The 23,086-nt window shown below is 40.4% G+C and overlaps 1 protein-coding gene across 3 annotated transcripts in view; it reads left to right on the plus strand.

Annotated features, from left to right (window-relative positions):
- Window positions 1–20,830, plus strand: part of hsf4 (heat shock transcription factor 4) — a 29,501-nt gene extending 8,671 nt beyond the window's left edge. Inside the window, exons 4-13 of one of the 3 annotated variants that reach the window (XM_028585744.1) lie at window positions 1,005–1,129; window positions 5,296–5,371; window positions 6,158–6,225; window positions 8,445–8,544; window positions 9,983–10,101; window positions 10,499–10,729; window positions 10,938–11,055; window positions 11,248–11,313; window positions 15,226–15,316; window positions 19,594–20,830. In XM_028585744.1, coding sequence (XP_028441545.1) covers window positions 1,005–1,129; window positions 5,296–5,371; window positions 6,158–6,225; window positions 8,445–8,544; window positions 9,983–10,101; window positions 10,499–10,729; window positions 10,938–11,055; window positions 11,248–11,313; window positions 15,226–15,285 — 963 coding nt within the window. In that variant the 3' untranslated portion in view covers window positions 15,286–15,316; window positions 19,594–20,830. Of the gene's footprint in view, window positions 1–1,004; window positions 1,130–5,295; window positions 5,372–6,157; window positions 6,226–8,444; window positions 8,545–9,982; window positions 10,102–10,498; window positions 10,730–10,937; window positions 11,056–11,247; window positions 11,397–15,225; window positions 15,317–19,593 lie in introns of those variants that run through there. The other 2 variants (XM_028585745.1, XM_028585746.1) reach the window with 2 other exon arrangements.
- The last annotated feature ends 2,256 nt before the right edge of the window (window positions 20,831–23,086 follow it).

A 23,086-nucleotide genomic window follows, 5' to 3' on the forward strand; every position in this document is an offset into this window, starting at 1 on the left:
CATAAAGTGAAATTTTCATGCCATGGGACCTTTAATTTAATTGAACAGAGGCGTGTGAATTCTACTTTCCTTTTTTTTCTTAAATCAGTTTGTTGTTGGTGCAGATGTCTAAATTTTGTTGAAATGTTAATTTGTAGATTGTAATCTTAATTCTAATGGCATTAGATGACTGTATTATGGGAGAAAAACATGCTCTGGTTTATTGCCATTTCTTTAAACCAATCGCAATCGTCATGGGCGTCGCTAAGCGCCGGACAGAACCAGCATGCCGCTGAAAAATAGCCTCGGGAAGGAACGTGTTTTGGTGGAACGTGTGTACGTTCAAAAGTTGTTTTAGTTGTGCAACAGAAAACTCAGATTGGACAAATTACACCTGATACTGACGGGAAACATTCGTTTTTGCTTTTGAAAAATGTTGACTCAGTAATTCCACTAGATGAATAGCGAAAGGATTACAAAAGTTATTACAATTAGGGCGCCACAAGGGGGTTACCTTCTGTTACTGTTCGTTCAGAACAAAAATGGCAGATCTGATAGATGCGATTTTTCATCCAATCACCTTTAACATCTTTTTTGACAGTGCAATACCTTTTCCAAAAAGTCTCCAATGACCGCTTCTCCGATGGTTCTGGGTAACAAACCATCTGGCGCGTAAGGTTACCAGGGTAAGACGTGAATGTACCAAATTGCCTAACAATTCATCAAATAGTTGTCGAGATATTTTACTCAAACCCACAAATGTTAGCCTCGTGATGGCGCTTGAGGAAAACTCAGGGGATCATCAAAGTCATTAGGGTTCATCCTCTGGGGACCATGACTGTCCGAAAAAAATTGTTGGCAATCTGCCCGAGACCAAAGTGGACAGACTGCCATCCCTAGAGCCATGCTCTTAGTGTGGCTAACAACTCCACTGAATTTCTCTGCTCACAAACAGCAGAGGGAATGCGTGGTTGTATGTGCTGTATCTGAGTATGTTACCGAGTTAGGCTGTACTGTGTGTTCAGGTATCCATAGTGAAGAGTGAGGAGACCAAAGTTCGCCAGGAGGATCTCAGTAAACTGCTGTATGAAGTCCAGCTTCTCAGAACACAACAGGACAACATGGAGTGTCAGATGCAGGACATGAAACAGTGAGTATAGAGATTTTGTATCTATAGATCCTCAGGGACCTCAAAAGTTCCACCTACAATTTCTTTTGATTGGTTGTATATTATTTGGTTAATTGCAAATACACAGGCCCTGCATTATAACATTATCTTGAGACCCTGTCTTGTAGAGGGACCTTAAGTCTAGTTTTTAGACCTGGATTATTTTGGTTAATATTTTGCATATGTTGAATAAAATTGCTTTCCATTAAATGACACATAGGAAACCCAGGATCAGGTAGTAGTCAGGATTACTGGTTGGTGTCAGCGTGTTTCAGTAAATATTATAATTTGCCATGTATAGTCTGCAGTGTGTGTACTGTATTCTTCTTATTTCATTATCTCACCAGTTTCTGAAACAGGATGCTCTCACCAACACAGCCCCTTTTGTAGTTTTAATGCAGAGCTGATTTCCACTCAATAGGAACTTGGAAGTGACAGAGTACATGCCCAATGCACAGAGTGCACATGTGACAGATGGGGGTCAAAAGGGGCCCTACAACACATTTCTGCCCATGGGCCCCCTTACAGTTTAATGCGGATATGGTGTAAAGGTTATGTACATAAAAACAAAAATTCTCAGGTCAGGTCAATTTGACACATTAGTAGGGCGCAATCGGCACAAAATATTTTACAAACAGATCTCAAAAACGTATTTGATTTGACAGTTAAATTTGTCCACTGAGTCATGGCGTAACAATTTTGTAAAAATGAAAACCTTAATGGCAAAGATTCTTTATGTTTTGTGAAGAAAATACAGAAGTGATGCCTTATACAGTCGTGATGCCCCCACCCCCTTTTAATCATAATTTAGGGGGGAATGTGAGAAGAGAGAAATGTTATTCCTCTTGCTAAGTTGGAACAAAACACCCAGTGGATGAACTGACTTTTTTTTCTAGAGGCTATTGTTGCTCAAAATAGCTGCTGTGTGTCTATTGTGTGGTGGAGCTGCATTGTGCTCTGTATTGTGCTTATGCGAGGAGAGAATGTTCACCTGCTCACCTGACTAACACACACACACCAATAACCACATTCTTAGAAAGGATGACCAGATGTGTGCATGTGCACATGTTCGGCCGTGCATGTAGGCGTGGACAATGTTCTCTCACAATATATTCTGACACAGACTTTTGTCTTTAATATTTTGTGCACACATGATGAAAAGAAAATCTCCATTCCTAAAACAGATGGAATGGAGTGAGCTGCTGCAAAAGCTGTGCGGAAAGAGAGAGAGAGCTCACAGCTGAGTTTTCAAGCTCTTTTTTGCCTCAATTCACTCTGAAGGTTGGACTGCACTTGCACATCCTTGAAAGTCTTGTAAGACAATCCTAAAAACACAGACCTGTCCCTCCCAATATCCCAGCCTGGGACTGCTCTCCAGGCATATGCTTGTGACAATACTCTGAGTAGCTTACTAGAAAATAAGGTGGGGCGATAGCAGCTGAGCAATTCGCACCTACCATGCTACCATCACACAGTGGAAAAAGCAAAATAACTGTTAGTCTCTTCTTTACATGTCTCAACAAGATCACACATGCACCACCTTGGGGTGAACTGTCTAGAGGTAGCAATATAACTAAAATAGTGTATAAACACAATTGCTGTTTCTCAAATCGTGCACTTCTGTACTTACTAGGGCTGGGACAATTTTCTTTTGTACCGATTTGATTCTTTCACGATACATTTTGTGTGTGTGTGTGTGTGTGTGTGATGAACAATAAGTCCATAAGTCTTGTTTTAGTCAAACACCAATATTAAATTACATGCTAATCCCATTAACCTTTCAATTAGATTGCAGGGTTAGTTGTTTTGAAGCTGTGATAGGCAATTTGTTTTTTGGCATAGTTTGTTAAAAATTCCATATTAACTTTTAAGCATATTATTTAAGTGGTGTAAGTGAAAACTAGACTTGTGCATCCGCCCTTGGCTCTGTTTTTAGGATTTAGAAAATGTAGCCCATCACGGGAGACTTTGCCCAATCACAGGTAATTTCAGAGAGATAGAGCGTTCCTATTGGCTCTTCTACATGCCCGTGCGACAGAGAGGTGAGAGGGAGAGCTGCAGGAAGAGGTCTCACTTTACTTCTCTTACTTTACTTGCCTTTTGAGGCTTTAAAGAGAGAGCTGCGTGAAATCTGCTAACTTCCCTCAAGTGATTTTCCTTGAGTCAGCATCGGTTGGGTCCGAAGACTACAAATTTGAAAATGAAAAAAAAATCTGAGTGTGTGGATTAAGAAATAAGTGACCTTACCAAACCTCTGGAGCCCACTCCTCATCTCTGCTTGATGGTAACAGCTCAAGCCTAAATTAGCCACTACTAGCACAATATACCTGAAATTCTGAGCCAACTGTTGGTGGAGTTTTATTGTGGGTAATGGAGTCGCCAGGTTTTGACATGGAAAAAAAACATATCTTTAGTTCTGCTGCATCAATTTAAATTCTTTAATAAAGAACCTAACACCATTATAGTAGCGCAATGCTAATTTCGTGGAGGACTCTTTAAGGGTAAGGGTAAATAGGCACACTCTTCAGTGGCAGGTGAAAGGGTGGCATCTTTATTAAAAACATCCCAGAAACTGGACCTCTAGAATAAAGTGGCAAAGTCCCTCACCTTCCTGTGGACCACCATGGGAACTTATTTCGGAAAAAAACAGGTCTCGCTCGTTCTTTCCTTTCTTGGCTGATAGAAAGACGCTGGATACAACACATTAGGTAAGATAACATTACATAGGTTGTGTAACACAGCCAAGTTAGCTAGCTAGCAAGCAAGCTGGGCAGCAAGCAAGGTGACATAAATTGTGTGAGACGAGATATTCGGTTTCACACAAAAATGAAGTGGTACTACGACAAACGGTTACTTTCTTAACTTTCAAAATCTTTTAAATCGAGGAACATCATATGTGTAATTCATGGCTCAATTCAAACGCACTACCAAATATATATATATATATATATATATATATATATATATATATATATATATATATAGATATTTTAAGATAAGGTCCCATGGGGTCCATCAGAAAAGGAAGGGACTTCACCTTTGTATTCAAGGCCAGAATTGTGAGGAAGAAAATATTTGGAGGCTATTAAACTGTTGCAATGTGTGTGTCAATATGTCAATCACTAGGAAATAGAAACAAAATATGTACCTATCCAGATTATTGTGTTAGAGCAGATCAACTGATTGCCTGTAAAACAAGTTACTTTCTTTTTTCCAACTGCTTACACACGTTTTCAAAACTATGTCTCCTTTTTTCAAAACTCTACACACAATTCCTAAAACTGTACACACAAAATGCTAAATGCCTCACATCTCCTTCAAAATGAAACACTGCATTCAAAATACCATAAACACATCTCAAAATGAAGCATTTGCATCAAATGTGTGTGTGTGTGTGTGTGGGGGGGGCAGAATTGTATTCACTTTGTACAAAACAAAGTCTGATTGATTTGTAATGCTGAAATAGTCATTAGATAGTTGCATGCTGTATGGACGCCACTGTAAAGCTACTCAAGATGGGCTTCTCTCCCTGATCTCATCAGAGATGGCTCTCCTTCTTACTCTTCTTCCCTCCTCCTCCTCCTCGTTGTTATCCCCTGTCTCTTCCTCCTCCTCCCCTTGCTCTCTGTCTATTGTTGGCATCCATTGTTCAAAACTGGTAATCTGACCTTGGACCTTTGTATAGGCCTATACTAAAGCAATGATTGGTTAGTGTTCAGTTATAACATAATGTGTTTGCAAATGTGAGGAGTGTGTGTGTGCCCTGGTAAATAAGTATAGCATTTTGATTGGCTGTGTTTAGAAATGGATAGCAAGTCACTTCCTGTTAGATTTTTGTGTCTTAGGTAGAGAATTGTGTGTAATGTTTTGAAAAAAGTGTTTTATGCAATTGAAAGATGAGTGAAAGGCTGAGAAATAGCTTATGGTTTTGGAGATTTGCTGGGTAGTTTTGCACTTTGAGTGAGAGGTTTCAAAAATTGTGTGACATGAAAAGATTTTGTGTGTAAGCAGTTGGAAAAAACTGTAATAGGCTTCAGATTTCTAACCAGGTGAAAATGGAAACAACTTTTAAGGATTCTTCTATCTATCTATCTATCTATCTATCTATCTATCTATCTATTTATCTCTCTTCCTCCTCCTGTGTGCAGGCAAAATGAAGTGCTGTGGAGAGAGGTGGTCTCACTAAGACAGAATCACACACAGCAACAGAAAGTCATTAACAAGGTAAGTCTGTGTGTGTGTGTGTGTGTGTGTGTGTGTGTGTGTGTGTGTGTGTGTGTGTGTGTGTGTGTGTGTGTGTGTGTGTGTGTGTGTGTGTGTGTGTGTCTGTGTGAGATTGTGTGTGTGTGAGTGAGTGTTGAGTGTCAGTGTGTGTGTGTGCCATAAACAATAACTTGTATCTGTGTTGAAACAAATGAAATAGTGTGTATATGCATGTTTTGAGTGAGTGACTGAGTGTGTATGTGTACATATACATATACTCATACTCATTAAAGGTATAATCCAGGGCTACATTTCAGTAGTATTACCACTTCTTCTGTTACCTACCACTAACTACCATTACTACTACTACTACTACTACTATAAGTGATGCAACCAGCCAGAGATCTGCAATTGTGTGACATATTGTTCTTTTTACCTCACCACATTTATTAACTAACAGCTAGAGTTCCAAGTCGCTTTGATTTTACATACAAAACATAGATCAGATAAACCTACAAAATATGATACATTATTATAGATAAAGAAAGATTATTTGGTCATACAGAATATGACAACTACAGTACTGTATAAGATCCATACATCCAAAAAGAATCCCAAAATGTTGTGTCAGACCCTGTTTTTTTATTGGAAGATCATTAACATGTTTTGATAGGATGGCACAGGGTGGGTTATGGTATGGTCATACAACTTATTTCACTTTTCCTGTGTGTGTGTGTGTGTGTGTGTGTCTGTGTGTCTGTTTGTTTGAGGACGATGCTGATTCATGTTGTGCTTTTTCATTGCCAGCTGATTCAGTTTCTGTTCAGCCAGATGCAGTCCAACCCACCCAGCACTGTGGGCCTAAAGCGAAAGCTGTGAGTACATGCATGCAAGCACACACGCATGTACGCACTCAAGCACGCACGCACACACGCACACACACACACACACACACACACACACACACACACACACACACACACACACACACACACACACACACACACACACACACACACACACACACACACACACAGTGGAGCAATCAACAAAAGTGAGACAAACAGTGGGGCAGAGGGAAGGGCTGGCTCAGCTGACAAACTGAACAATCTAACTCAACAAGCACTGTGAATGGAGACAAGTGCTGAATCAGTCAGTCAGACACGCACACACACACACACACACACACACACACACACTGACTGACCCATGCACGCACGCACACACAGTGAAGGCAGAGCAGAGTGCATGACCCTGCTACAGCCTGTGTGTAAAATGCTGGTTCAGCTTTGCTGTGGAGTGTGAACAAGGCCGACATGAGAAAGGAAAGGCACGCTGGAACACAAAAGTGCTATAGAAACGTATATTTCAGGGTTAGTATGTGTAGTGTAATTGGTAGCGATGATGCGTTGCTGTATGGACAGGAATCCACCGACACTGTTTCTTGATTATAAAGGTTTATTTACATCGAAGAAATCAGCATCTTGTACAAGCCCTGCAGAGCTCAGAGAGGACAGCTTCTCATATTCTCAAAAGTCACTCTAAAGTTCTTTGTGTGTGGACCACATGTGTATATTCCATGAATTGGGGTGGGATCGATAACTGACCAATGGCTTCATGCCAACTGGCTCTGTCCTGGAGGGCCCCAGGCTAAAGTTCATCACTTCTAGCTACATATAGATAGTTCAGATATGGCCTAAATACAAGTTATAGAATGATCAGAATAAAGTAGGATGTTAATATACCTCATATGCTACCTTTGCAAAGGTGCAATTTTGCCCCGTGTTTAATGGCCTAGCTTTCCTAATCTCTCTGAATGTCCACCATCTGTGTTTAGCATCTTCCCACTCTCATGACTCACTCGGCCCTTCTCTCTCCCCCCTCATTTCCTGTCACCACTCCACATGAACACATGATCTAAAAAGGCAAAAAGTGCTCCAAAAAACAAAGACTAGCAGCTCTGTGAAACTGTTGTTGCTAACATCAGCAGCAAATGCTATTGTGTTCACAATAACAATGCTGACATGTTGATCTTTACCAGGTACAATGTGTATTATGTTCACCTTATTCTTAGTTTAGTGGGTTAGCATGCTAACATTTGCTAATTAGCAGTTCAGTTGAAGTTTTGCATTAGTTTTGCAAGTATTTTACCCTTTCTAAAGCCATGCTGCTAGCATGTAGTATTCATATTCAATGTCACCTTTCTATCATGTTATCGAGAGAAATGTATGTGGACCAACAAACTTAGCTCTAAATGTGCAGTGTACAAATTCCATAGAGAGTCGATGACCTTTCGTCGTCATGTCATGCATTTGAAATTATGTGACAGCAACATATAGCATCAACAGTGATACACAGTAGTGATACACAGCAGTGTGGTGAAGAAGTGATATATGCTACACAAAATGCAACATTTGTACCATTCAGCACTTTCAAAAAATACTAAAAGTAAACTAAACTGACGTCTACCCAACAGACCCACTAACATCCGGGTAGAAAACCGTACAAGTACCGCGCATCTAATTTTACGGCGCTTAGCAAACGGGGACGAAAAAACATCTGGATAAACTCTCATCTTGTTCATCTAAAATGCATGTTTGAGGGGTTCACATGTCAAGACTTTCACTAACATTAGTTTGGAGAGCTAATTTACCTGTTGTGCCACAGTCTAAAGAAAATGACACCACCCAAACTAGCAGTCAGTCCAACCGGTAATGAGATGTTGCTGTTGTAACGCTAAATTTGGTTTATCAAAGACCGTAGCAAATCAACACAGCGCAGAAAATAAGCACAGCAAACGTCAGATAGGTCGGACCACCGTGTTTAACTGTATAGCTATAAAAAGTACAGTTACAAGTCAACAAGTTTGTCGATTTCACATATCTCCGCATTTCAAATCAACTGTTAATCGTCTACCCTGGAAGTGATTTTTGTGTTAGCGCAAAGTCACGGTAATTCGATCTGCAAAGCTTCCATCTGCAACAGGTTATAGTCATTCATTAATTAGTACTCTGATGATGATGATGATGATGATGATGATGCCCTGCTGTGATTGACTGCCAATGTGTAATTGATTGAAAACAAATGTCTCTAGGCCCTTAATGTTGGACGATGGCTCTCCCAGCCCTCCTGCCTCCAAGTTCAGCCATAGTCACCCAATGGAGCCCATGCATGAGCCCTTCTACATCCAGTCGGTGAGGAAATATGAAAGTGATACATTACCACTGTGCTTCATAACCCCTAAAGTCCAGTAAACATGTATCAAATGAGATTATCTATATTTGGATCTTTTTTTAGAGTCATAAATAACATAACCAAAAATGACTGTCCTATAGAAGTGTCAGTGCTCTGCAGCCTTTTGTCAATGAGACCATTTTGCTGGGAACTATAATAAGTAAGCTACTGTGCTGCTGACCTTCCACATTTAGCACAAATGGCACTGGCAGCCACATGCAGTAAACACCAACTTTAAATTTACTGGCTGGCCTTTCTAATTGCTTGGCCATGTTTACATTTGTTCAGTTGATTTACCACACACCATTCGTAATACAGAAGGTATCATTCAGCATTCCGACTTTTATTTTATCTGTTCTTATGACATGGCATATCCACTACATCACAGCAAATATATATTATCTGGACATCATTCTTCTTTAACCGGCTGCCATCAGTCTAGCTGTTATGTTATATCACCACTAGAGGGAGGCAGTGTGCAGTAACACATACTTTTTTACATCGTTTTACTATGTGTCTGTGTACTATAAATTAAAATATGAGATTTAAATCCATACCTTTAATAACAACACATCAAATAATATAAATGTCATCAAAGCAGCCAAAAGCTGAGCTGGCAAAGCTCCTCTACTAAGCTAGGCTTGTTAGCCAAACCTATTTAATTTAATTTAATTTATACTGTTTATTGATCCCCAGTGGGGAAATTACAATTTTAAAATTTTGTTTAATTTTATTTAATTTAGCGGGTTTTTTTCTCCTCTCCATTAAAACTAGATTTAGCTACTAATTGTGGATATCAACCTGAATTACCGACAAGATATTGGTTCATCAAAATGTATATTTTTTAATTAAAGAGCGAGCTAGGGAGGGTTGGGGGGGGTACATTAAGCTTTAGCCAAGGCTAGCTTGTGGCTACTGTATCTTACCAACTTGCTTTAACTTGACTCTGTTGCTTAGGCTGTCTAGTTGTCTGTTTCTCTGTAAGAGTGCAGTAAGTGCGACGGTGGGTTTTTATAGCCCAGATATTATCAAGCCACCGTACAGTTATTGCTGCCTGGGCCGCTCTACATAACCAAAATGCAGTAACTGCCCAGCTAAAGTGCAGTTAGACTTGGTTTTTAGCTCCATTTTGTAGTTACTGCAAATGGTATATGCTGTTTTCATGGAAATACTTTCATGTGCCACATTCTTTTTATACAGTAAAACAAATCCTTTGATTGTGGTTTCAGTCAACAACCAAATTATGTATTTGTTGTGTTTTGTAGGACAGTATTGGCCTGCTGTGAATCTGTATTAATTGTAAATGAGCAACACTGTGGGCCTAAAATGAGAAAAAAGAGAGTTTTTACTAGAAGAGACAAGAGCAAACACACATCACAGTCATCTCTTCTTCCTCAGCCTTCCAGTGATACCGCTTCTTGCTCTACTAGTGGGCTCACAGGAGGACCAATTATATCAGATGTTACTGACATGTCTCAGGCCAGTATGGCCCTCCAGATGCAGCCTGATGAGACTAGGTGAGTGATGCAATATACTGTAACATTACTAGTTCCCATAAAAGTAACCCCCACAATTAGCTCTACAGCTATTGCAGCATGTAGGAGTCTAGGATGTTGTGAAAGAGGTCATGGATATTGGATCATAAAACTTGTCGTAGGCAATGTGTAGCTTGAAACAACAGTCTCAAAATGTGTTATATCTCTATCTCGAGAAAGTGTATTCAGAGTAGAGCACAGTGAGTATGATGAGGAAGTTGGTGTTTATGCATCAAACTGATAGCAGGCTTATCTAATGGAGATGAGCGTGATAGAACATGGCAAAGTGAACAAAACTAACCCTGTTTCAAGGTTTTCTTGACCCACCTAATACTACCGTAGTTATCTTTTGACTCACAGTTTTTGACTCTACCAACAGGGAGAAGTGCATGATGCTAATCAAAGAAGAGCCAGTAAGCCCAGGAGTGAGAGGAGGAGGGAAAGGAGGCAGCTTAGGGGGAGGAGAGGCTGTAGCGTTGACCTCCTCCTGTGAGGTGTGCTCCTCAGAACCTCCTGTTCTCCCCGTCGCTATGGTCCAGTCTGTCCTGGAGGGCAGGGGCTCTGTGGCTTCTATGATGGAGAAGAGGAGCAAGAGACCTGCCCTAGACAGGTAGTTCTTCAATCTAGATAGGCAGACATACAGTAGAGAATTCAATGTACACAAAGATGTTTGTAAAGTAATGCAAGCAGTGAGCAAGGGACCCTGAGTGTATATATATTACATATTAATATGTGTGTGTGTGTGTGTGTGTGTGTGTGTGTGTGTGTGTGTGTGTGTGTGTGTGTGTGTGTGTGTGTGTGTTTATGTGTATTTGCAGAGTGGAAGTTTCAGATGCAGTGGAGAATGTGGATATGAGCCTGGAAGAGCTGCAGCAGCTGCTGCTCAGGAGCCATCAGCAGAGTACTGTGGAAGCTGGGACCAGCGCTGTTATGGATGTCAGTAGATCTGTGCTATACAACTTGTTTAACTGCATGTAGTGCATGTGTCCAATATTTGAAATTTCAAACTGGTAGTTGTGTCTGTCACTGCTTAAACAGCCACTGAGATGAACTGTTCATATTGACCTAGACTGATAAATGTTTTTCTCACTCCTCACTCTCTATCTCTCTCTCTCTCTCTCTCTGTAGCCCTTCAGTTTAAGCCTGCCTCTGACTGAGTGGAACTTCACTGAAATGGAGTCCAACCTCAAATCAGTAAGTTATAAATGTGAGAGCTGCACTTGGACAGAGCTTGGAGGAGGATTTCAGGAGTAACCTGCTTCTTTTAATCATGCAACGTAATGGCATCTCCTCTGCTTAACTACTTTACTGTTATCCCAAGATGTATATGACACTAGAAGTATTACATTGCCTATTGAGTCAACCCGGTCTCACGCCAGGTCGTGTAATAGTCACGTTATTTTGATTCATAAATTCGTGTACAGATTACGATTTTGACGTTTTTTTGTGTATATGCAACGACTTTTGAACGCGGTCACGCTTTTCGAACCTGCTCTGGGGGACGCGACAACGGGGAAATGAGGCGCCACACGCCGGCCAAAACAACGGGACGGGCCGCCACTCGCGGGCCGCCACTCGCAGGACACGATCCACGGCCGCAGGGGCACACCACAACGGGGAAACGAAACACCACAACGGGGAAATGAAACGCCACAATAACGAGACGGTTGGGGTTAGGAAAAAAAAAGAACGGGGAAAGGAACCGTCACACGCGGGACACGCCGACAAAGGAGCTGCCACACGCGGGGCACGATCCCCGGGATGAAAGTCCTGTGTTTTCTGACCCATCCACCACACCGACCAACCTCCCTATGCGGACTTTCGCCTTATCAACTACTCGCTACCGCCAGCGTTCGGGGATCACGAAATATGATTCCCATTAAAATGCATATGCACTAGGGCTGCACGATGTGAGGAAAATTCGTATTGCGATATGATCCACAATATTGGAGGGAATTAAATTTTTGTATCATTATTCTTATGTTCCTAGAAAAATATTAAAATAAAAAAAATTAAATGATTATAATGTGATTTTTTTCAAGGATCTGTACAAAACAGTTAGTCTGTAGGATACAATTTGTAGGCTGGAGCACCACAATACTTAATTCAGAAGTGTTTGACACATGTTATGCTTTTAACAAACATTGCGATTTGGATATTGCAGTAGTCGTTATTGCGATTTGGATAAAATTGCGATTAATTGTGCAGCCCTAATATGCCCCCACTCCCTTTAGGTCTGTTTTTGTCTACACCAACTCCTGAGAAAAATATTTTTCTCATTAGCAGCTAAACATTCAACAGCTACTTGCTAACTTTGTCTGTCTGTCTGCACAGCCTGAGACTGAACCAAAACATCAACTCATTTAGAAGTTTTTTACTTATGAGCAGCAGACATCTTCCTACACCACAACACATTCTCACTCCCATCGCGTAAAATACGGACGCTTGGTCAGGTGCCTTTAGCGTTGTTATTGATGCTAAAAATCTCCTTTTGCGTCCGATCTAAACACGCTCTATCTAAACGCGCTGGGTCGGGACTATTGTCGTCACTTTTGACGCATTTAGGTTTACGGAAAGATCGATGGTGGGCATATAAAAGCTGCGTTTACGTGACATGCGGGACAAGAACGGGACAGTTTCACAGGTGGGTTTAGGACCCAACTGTGAAAATCCTGTGCTCTTTCATACTACTTGCTACCGCTGTCGCTGCTGCTCTGCCCGGTGCGTTCCATACACACGCAGAAGGGTGCTTATTGCGTCGTATCTGACGCTGAGAGCCAATGACCAAGCACCCTGTATTTTAAGAGTTGGGAGTGAGAATGGGTTGTACGCTACACCATGCCTGGTGGGTCTTCATCTTTTCAGGTTGTCCAGAGCAAAAAGAGCACTGTCTTAGAGGTTCATACTTGTATTTTGTGTTTCTACAAAAATTTTTTTACATACTTTAATGTTCAAAAAACACTTTTTATTTGTCTCATACTGCCGAAAAAGCCCAATCTGCTCTGATTGGTCAGCGTTTCTGGGTCTCTGCATCTGCTCCGCTCCATGGATGTATAATAAGAATGCAGTGTTGGCGGTGGGCCCCTGTTCATTCCTATGAGAGTTGCTCAGTAGCGCACTATGGAGTCCATAGAGCAGGCGCACTAGAAACTTCCGCCGGCTGAGTCGGCTACTTCTGGTTTCCGCTAACTTGAATAGGGATTAAAGGATTTAATTGTGCGTCTTTTCTAGACTTTCCAAATGTTTTTGGACCAAATGGATCAAATTCTGATAGTGATACGAGTCATTTTGTGAGGGGTGTAACGCTCAAAAAAATTGCATCACGTGACAGACCAGGAAGTTGTAATTCCACCGTTTGGCCACTATGTCAAATGGGCTTCAAAGCCTGGCGCACTTCCTTGAGGAGCCTACTCCGCTCTTGCTGTCTCTGTACTACTGGAGTATATAACAGGACTCTGTGAACAATCACCAATAAAGGCTTCTAAACCAACTACTACACAACCTGACATGTTCCAGCAGGAACGTGATCTAAAATTGGGGAGAAATTAACATCTGCGACCAAGATTACAGGTTTCCCTGTAACTGTCCAGTGTGACTCTTAGATTCAGGATCCAGTACAATACAAACATGGGCATTGCTAAAAATTCTGCCCCCCACTCCCCTCTTCAAAGTTTGCTAGAAAAAAATCAATAATGTCGCTGAAGTGCAATTTTCTGTCCACCTTGCATTGAATAGAGGGTGAGGCTTTACATTGTCGGGCTCACTGTAAATAGTCTTTCATGCGGTTGTGTAAAGCTCTCCCACAACCAGCAACCATTGCAGAAAGAGTACAAAACTGCCTGATAGTATACAGCACCTCTCCAAAACCTCTCTGCTTTTTAAAGATTGCATTTAACAGCTTAAGCAGAGAAGTTAGGTGGGAAATTGTTGCTATGAAATCATAAATGATTTGGTTTGGTAGTGAAGATTTGTTTGCTTGATAAGCCTTATGGAATGTGTCCTCATGTCAAACAGCAGTTAGTTTTTTTAATGATGCCCAAATCTGATCCACTGATCATTAGGGGTGGGAATCAGCAGAGGCCTCATGATACAATATCATCAAGAAATTTATGTCACGATACGATATTATTGCAATTTTAAACATATTGCAATATTCTGGGATATATTGCAATTTATTACCTTATTTTCCAAATTCAAAATTTTCCCAAATTTTAAATTATGTCCCCATATACATTTCTCAGTTTGTTCATCTTGTTACAGTATTGCCACAGAAAATATCGCGATACTATGCTGTATCGATTTTTTCCCCCCACCCCTAATGATTATGCTGTTGTACAGTGTCCCACTGTGTTGCAAAATACAATCACTGAACTCTCTTGAACTCATCTTTGGCCGTCTCATCCATCGATAAGATTTGACTGGCACTCTTTTAATTACGTCAACTCGTTGTGCCCTCTTCTTCTGTAATGGTTTATTGGCACCTGACTGGAGAATTAGCTCCACTGTTTGTCTTGCCCAGCTCCATATATTTGCTCCTCTCTCTGTGTCTCTCTCATTCTATTTCTCTCTCGTTCTGTTTCTCTCTCGTTCTGTTTCTCTCTCTCTCTCTCTCTCTCTCTCTCTCTCTTTATCCTCAGTTCTTCATTACTGCAGCTGTTTCTCTTCCTCTCAGCCAAATATACCCAGCGAGAGCTGTTGGCTAGTTAATGTATCTTAACAGAAGCACTTTAATGCAAGAGGATGTGGTGGATGTCCTTTTGGAAAATAGCCACCTGGTCTATGTGGGTTTGAATTATCCCCGGCCACATTGCCAGATGACCACAACTAGGGCTCTTCACCTATATTAGCAACAAAGTGGAGCAAAAAGCGCTGTATCATGGGTCGGGTGGTGAACTTAATGTTGTTGGTGCATTTGTTGGCAGCCCAGCTTCTGCATGAAGGGACAGGACTTCTAACATCACATAACCATTACATTCTGCTGAACGAACACATGATAAAGATGTTGGATAATAGATATCCAACTTATACATAGCACAAATGTTCTATTGTTTGTTATGAAATTAAGGGTTAGGGTTAAAGTATGCGTGCATGTGTTTTTTTTCACAGTACATGTTCCAGAACCAGGAAGCAGAGGCTTTTCCAGCTACTGGCTGTGAGGAACAGTGATCGGTCTCGATGGTCTTTTCTGAAGGTGAAGGTAACGAGCCTGTGACTTGATCTGTTAGCGAAGTGGTCAGTGTTACAACATCTGGAGCAAACGGATCTTCCTAATCTTAGTTCAAGGATAGCAATAGTCATATTATATATTTTGTATGTCAACAGATGTCATGAAAACACCTTAACCAACAGTGTGTTAGTGTCTTTAAATGCTTTCTGACTGCCCCAGCCTGTCTGTGGAACTTCGCCCAAAGCCCATTGGTTTCTCCTGAAGTGAAACAGGGTCCAATGGTTTCCTACTGTTTGGAAACAATATTTAAAAATGGGTCATGAATATATTCCTTTCCTTGCTATCAGGACTTTTTACATGTTTTCACATAAATGTACAGTTAGTTGTCACGGCACAACCACAACTCTGGGAAACTTGATATTATTGTTACGTTTAGGGCTTCCAGAGCTTTGTTTACCCGTAAATATGAAACTCCAGAGACTAGCGCTAGCCCGCCATGCTAAAGGTAAAGTGGAAGGCCTACCTGTCACCTGGCTCCAGTGTCACTTTGTCTTCCAATCACCTCCGTCCTTGACCGGCATCAATTACCCTCGATGTTCCAGCATTTGTAGACATTTAAGACAAAACATTAACGCAACTTGATGGGGAAAAGGAGGATTTGTTACGGCATTTAGAAAATAAATGGCTTTCTTCCTGACTCTCTCAGTCTGTCCTCAACTTTCGCTTTTGTAAACTCTGATGCAGTTAAGGCACACCCATCTCAGCCTGGCGCTAGGCCAAAACAGCCAATAAGAAAAGACATAGTCTTCCACTATATTGAGAAATGGAGGCGTCCAAATGCCCCAACGGAGCGATCAATGCGCCATTGCAGCCAGGTAGCCTTCCAGTAATAGCTTTTTTTCAGGCTTCTGAATTGGCAACATGCCAACATCTTCTTCTTTGTATGATTTGCCAACATGGCTTTAGGGTTAAGGTTATGTCGCTGCCTGTTGGTTTGGCATGTTCTTGACCGTGCTTTTTTTTTTTAAATGGTGCTTGTGTGGACAGATTTCTTTTTTTGAGAACAAAGGAGGGAAAAACCCTGTTTTCAAAAATACTTGTTTTATCATAAATAAAATAAATGAAATTGAATTGAATTATCACAAATACTGGTTCCAGCAGGAAAAGAGCACAACACAATAGTACAACTCACACAAAACCCGAATACAGGTTCGGAACACAGGTAGTCACTCCAAAACTAAGGCAAAGGTTTCACACCTGCCTTGCTTAGTTTGGTTGAATTAAACTGTGGAGCGTTTACCCCCTTGGTGCAGTTCGTTTGAGCAGGTGTGAAGGCAGCAATCACACTGTGCGGACCGAAACAACCAGAATAGTCTGGATACAAACAAACTCTGGTACGCTTCAGTACGGTTTCATTTGTGGAAAAAATGTGATCCAACCGCCATCCGACTCTCCCAGGTTGAGCTAAATGGCTCCTGTAGTCAGCTGTGCTTTAAATTCTGCAATGTGGCAAACTGTAGCAGCTTGCAATGTTTCTCCCACAAAAAATAGACTGCGGTTAAGCTCGCCGTCACTCGCGTCTCCGTGGTCAAACCAGTTGAGACAGACGGCGGCAAAGAAGAGCGAAGTCTCGGAGAGCAGAGCAGACATAGTAACGTCACTCACAAAACAACGTCTGAAAAATGAAAACTGGTTTGACCATCTATGCAAGAAATATGCACTAGTCCAGAACACAGGACCTTCTTCCTGTATTTACTTTCTTGCTCCCGCCCTAGACACATCTGACCAATAAGTGTGGTTTGTAGTGATGCATTTTGGTTTGCTTGGATTTTTCTCTGTGTGCAACAATACCGAACCAAGGGGAATATTATGAAGGTAAATATGGTGCAAAACGTGAGAGCTTGTAGAATACAATGTGAGAACTTGCATAACTTGTATGTTAAAATTTGCACTTGTAAAATTAAAATTGCACTTGTAAAACTAAAATTTGCACTTGTAAAAAATATTCACACATGTGATATGAATTTGAAGTCACAAAAAGAAAAAAAACACGAGAGCTTGTAAAAAAAATCAGAACTTGTAAATTGAAATTTGCACTTGTAGAAAAAATATTCACAAATGTGTAGATTGACCATTTGTATGAACACAATGACAGCTGCAAACTTGTAATGCAACATTTACTCGTGTCGTTTTTTTTTTTACTCAGGTTCATTTTCCATCACAACCACAATTCAGTGATTACAACCTCTCGAATCTGTCACTCTATGTGCTCTCTCGCATCACAAAGTGGAGAATCTGCGCCTCGACTTTTGCAACACTAGTTGCGATACATTTGGTGCAAAACTAATTTGTACCTGTGGACTACGGCTGTGGAGCTCTGAGCCAACAGAACGGGGAAAGCAGGGTTTCTATCGCCAGATGAGGGACAACTCTGTCCGGCTTATTTAGCTATGTAGCATGGAAGCCTGGTGGAATAGCAAGCTAGCGTTAGCTAACTAACCAACCAGCCTGCTTCTAAATAAATACCTTTTAATTATCTTAACACTTTTTAACAGTCAAACTGAAACTCTGGCGGTGAGCTCCAGGTCCTGCAGCCGCAGACGGACCATCACCAGTGGGGATCGGCCAGCGGAGCAACATTGCTATTATTGCCAGAAAGCTTCGCTGCCGACCTCGACCTGCAGTCGGAGCTCCAGCGGGACACAAAGAGCCCCGCAACCGGTAGCAGCGGCACATAAGTAAAAAAAAAAAAAAGTACACGAGTAAATGTTGCATTACAAGTTTGCAGCTGTCATTGTGTTCATGCAAATATCAATCTACACATTTGTGAATATTTTTTCTACAAGTGCAAATTTCAATTTACAAGTTCAGATTTTTTGTTCTGCAAGTTCTCACATTGTATTCTACAAGCTCTCACGTTTTGCACCATATTTACCTTCATAGAAAATGCTCCAAGTTTACAAACTCATCAACTGATTTGGACCAGAGCAAAGGAACTACAGGTGTGAAAACACCCTTAGTCTAAGATGCAGAATAATGTTCCAGAAAAACCACAACAGGACTTTCACACATGCTTTCACACATGCCGCATTTAGTTCAGCACACTAGAGTTCACTTTCCCTCTTGGTGCGGTTCGTTTGGCCAGGTGTGAATACAGCAATCGCACTCGGGTGCGCACCAAAAGCGGACCAAACAAGCATACTGAGACCTCCTAAATGCATTTAGCTCTGACTTGACATTTACATTAGCTCAGAAGAAACAATGGAAAAGGATTTCAATGAAATGAGCTGGTTTGACCACGGAGATGAGAGAAATATGCGCTAGCAGGACCTTCTTCCTGTATTTACTTTCTTTACTTTTACTTTTACTTTCTATTTTCTTCATTTACCAATGAGTGATGCATTTTGGTATGCTTGGATTTCTCTCCATGTGAAACGAAGCCTAAACCAAGGGGAAATTGCTGCAACTTTACAAACTCATAAATTGATTCGGACTAGAGCATACATACTATAGGCAGTCCTTCCAGAAAAATGCGGAGTCCTTGATTATGCGGCACGTTTTCTTAAAAGATGCAATGGAATATGCAGGATATTTATGCAATTGTATGCGATGAAATTGCAGGAACTTGCAAAAATTGCGGGAACTTTTGTGGGAAAATTGATGAAATTGGATTGATGGATTGATGAAAAAGAGAAAAAAAAGTGATTTTCCACAACACCCTGCTTTTTGATGTTGTTCACATCTCGTAATTACGTCACTTCATAACGTTCCCATGGCAACAGGGGAAAATGGCTGCTCTTGTGTGACGTAAATGCAAAATTTTTCAACTTTCTGCTAAGATATATGTGACTTTTTTGCAACGGAAATGCGGGGATTATGAAATCATGCAAGCCCCGCATATTTTGTGCGTAAATCGTCAATTTATGCGGCGAAAGTGCGGCGTATTTGAAAAAATGCGGCACCCGCATAAATATGCAGACTTTGGCTGATTATGCATTGAATTATGCGATCGCATAATCACGTTTTTTCTGGAGGGACTGTATAGGTGTAAAAAACGCCCTAAGAAAACACAAGGTACAGTTTGTCACGTTAGGAAGGGAACATTATACAATCAGTATGGAGAGGAGGGATGTATACAGCAACCAGTAACTGTACATATAGCATATAAGTATCTTATTAACACAGAATTGAACAAATCCAGAACTATACTGTTGTTTTCCTCATCCCCATTCCTTCATGTGTAACTATGGAGATGCTGTGCATGCCCGCAGACTGAACCTGTCATCTCTTCTGGTTTTTCTCCTCAGGCCACAGAAGCTGCTGTCCTCCTCATTATGGCATATCTGCATGTGTTTGATCCCACGGCCCTGCCAGGCTGTTTCTTACACGTGGCTTTACTTTCTTTCTTTTCCATTCACATACCTACAAAATGCAGCAATGAAAAAGCCTGTATCCTTATATTTCCTGGCCAGCTGACTGGGCCTATCAGCCACCGGCTCTGTGGGCATCACCGCTGTCTGCATGAGGAAAGACATTGCTCTAAGTTTTACATAGTGACCCAAACAAACCAGTGTGTTTTCACATAATAATATCTAGACTCCAATATAAAAGCCAGCTGGATGCAGACAGTGCATTCTTGGCTCCAGCACTTTAGTCTTTGTGTGAGAGGGAGTTCCTGCTTGTGGAAGTGACTTTTTCCTCCTCTACTGTATAAAGAATCTATTACAGCTGTAAAATGAATATTTTTATTATTTTATCCTTATTGCAAAAATACTGTATTTATATCCAAGAAATCCTATCTTGGGGGGCAATGTAGCATACTGTATATTACAAGTTATGTGATTTTCTTTTTCAGTCTGTGTAAGAGTGTTGAAAATGTAAGTGCTCCTCATATATTTCATGCATTTCAAATCACGATAAATGTGTTGAGATAGATCAGAGGTGTGTTAGCCTTCCGTGATATGAAAGGTTCTTCTAGCAAAAAATATGGATTCCAGCCACTCTAAAATCTGTTAAGAAACCTTTAGTTTTTTTTTTAAAACATATCACGAAAGGAGGTTTTACACACTGAAGCACCCATCTAATGTATCTTTGCACAGGCCTGACATGTAGCTAGAGACTTAGAGTTACTTCTCTTCTGTCCATTTAAATGTGAAGTTTAAAGGAAATATTAAAAGATAGACTTCTCATTTGACAAAACCATGAACACCACTGCATTTTTGCACAATCTGTATCACTATTTATATATAGTTATGACAACGGCTCATATATTTTCTGTTTGTAGATAACAAACACTTTGTTGCTCTACACATGCATGTCTAAAAGAGATACTGGCCTCAATAACAGGGTTTTTACAAAACTCAAAAGCAAAATTAAGACTTGGAGACATGATGTCTCTGAATGTTACTGCTGTTTTGATTTGGAAACAAAGGCCACACGTTGAGTTAAGACTTGAGTGTGCATGGAACATAGAAAACCCTGATAGAAAGTCAAGACAGTGGGATGCTACTTTTCATACTTTGTAAAGCAGAGAGAGAGAGAGAGAGAGAGAGAGAGAGAGAGAGAGAGAGAGAGAAAAGAATACTCAACTGTCCAGGAGCCAGTCTTTTAAAAGATTACATTATGGTTGACTGTGTTTAATTAAATGTATGGTGAAGTGGTTACTTGAGAATTGAATCTGTTATAGAACCATGAATACCTGCTTGAAGAAATGCATATTAATTCTTCTGGATTGCTAAAGATGATCAATAACCATTCGATGTAAAATATTAGTCCTCAGCACTGGTTGCAGGCAACAGTTTAAAGGTTAACTTGATGCTAAAAATTCTTTTGGAAAAACTTCCTGGAGATGAGTTGAATCGTGCAATACTGTACAGAACTGTGAGAACTCATACAATTGCAATACATGGATGACCATAGGAATGTAGGAAACAGCAACTGTGAGTATTAATGGATAATGTTAGCCTGTGAGTCTAAAAGCCCTGCTGGCTCTTAACACTGGGTCGGACAAAATCTTCAAACTGTAGTTTCAGTTTTGGGTGGGAGCTCGTCAGCTACAACTTAGCCTCCGGCAAGGCTACGATGGCTCCGTAGCTACACCGCAACCCCTTTAACGCAGAACTTTGAATCCAGGTTTGGAAAAGATTTGAACTAACTGAACGAGCAGCCGATCAGCATCTTCAACGTCAGAGCTATACGCTGCTGCTAGCAAGGCTAAAAATCGGGGTAGCGATTTGCATTAGCTTTTTGAAAAGAGCATCGCATTTTCTCGATCATGTACTTTTGAATCTGTTGTGTACTACTACTACCACTACTACTACTACTACTACTACTACTTATTAGGAGTCCAATTACCATCATTTTATCATTATCAATATAAGAACTGCTAACTTCCTAACTTTGGACATATATTTGCTCAAGTTTGATTTTGCAAAAGTTAGAAAATAAATTCCCCTGACATAGACACGATTAGAATTGAGGGTTTTAAAATGCGCTGAGAAAGACCAGCTCACAGCTGTGTTCATATTGTGTAGCTTTACCGAGACATTATATTGGATTTGACAAATGAAAAAGCTAATGCAAACTGCCTCCTGCAAGTTAACATTTCTGTGGCAGACCCTCCTTCTCTGTGCATAGAAAAAAACAAGCTGTGGTGTATTACAAGTGAACTTGCACTAAAAATCACAGTTGTATGATATTTGAGAGTATACAGTAAATTTTTTTTTCAGGAGTGATGAATACACACATTCAGTTGCTGTTGCGTTCTTAATTTATTCTGTTTTCCATTTTAATCATTTGCACTGGAAATGAACGGATGTGTGTTCAAATGACATTTATGCTTGTCGGGATTGCATATAGATAAGGAAGTATTTTTGTTAACTGAGTGAAAAGCTCTGCTGTATCAAAGCGTGGCATCCGAAAAGCACTTCTGCACTATCAACAAACAACAATACATTAGTGTATTAATACATATAACACATTATCAAAACATAGACTGCAAAACCCTTTCTTGTTACAACAAAGTACACCTGCTCACAATAAAGACACACAGGCAATCTTAGTGCTTAAATGCTTTTGAAAGTGGGCCACAGCCTGCTAAAAATGTGAATTGTTTTAAATGGTTTTTTGCAAAGACTAAAGTGTATTGTTACAGAGAGTCAAAGAAACTGAACATGTATTCCACCTGTTTATGAAATATTTAAGTTGTTAATACAAATAAAAGTGAAATAATACTAAAAGACATTTTGATTACTTTCTTTGAATTTGTACTTGAATTCCATTCATATTCTGAATCAGGATTTTGATTCTTTTGCCATAATGTCCTAACCATCCAAGGTATACTTACCACCAGCTATGAGATTGTCAAATGATAGTTTACTTTTAAGTCTGTATGAAATCAACCTTGTTTTAAGAAAAAAACATGTTTTATTTGCGATTTAATTGAGAAGTACTACCCACAATCCAAGCGTAACAGCGACGTCTCTGATTGGTGGAGCTTGTTGTTACCATGAAATGTATGGTATGGTATGAAATGTTTGCCACTTCTGCTCGCGAATGGCGAGTGAGCTTCTACCACTGAATTCTACGTTCGCTATGTACACAGTCTTGTACCTTTGCCTTTTCTTCTGTTTTCCAAATTTATTCTTGCGCTGAATCAAATGTTTTATGGTAACAATTCATCTCCTAGTTGGTTGGCTTGGTTCCAGGCATAAAACTCTTTATATCTTGAGCATTTTCTGAAACGTCAATGGAGTCAATGCATGGGGGAAAATCACTTACCGAACCGGAGCATTTCAAACA

Source organism: Perca flavescens, chromosome 8, assembly GCF_004354835.1.
Source record: "Perca flavescens isolate YP-PL-M2 chromosome 8, PFLA_1.0, whole genome shotgun sequence".
In the NCBI taxonomy this organism is placed as follows: Eukaryota; Metazoa; Chordata; class Actinopteri; order Perciformes; family Percidae; genus Perca; species Perca flavescens.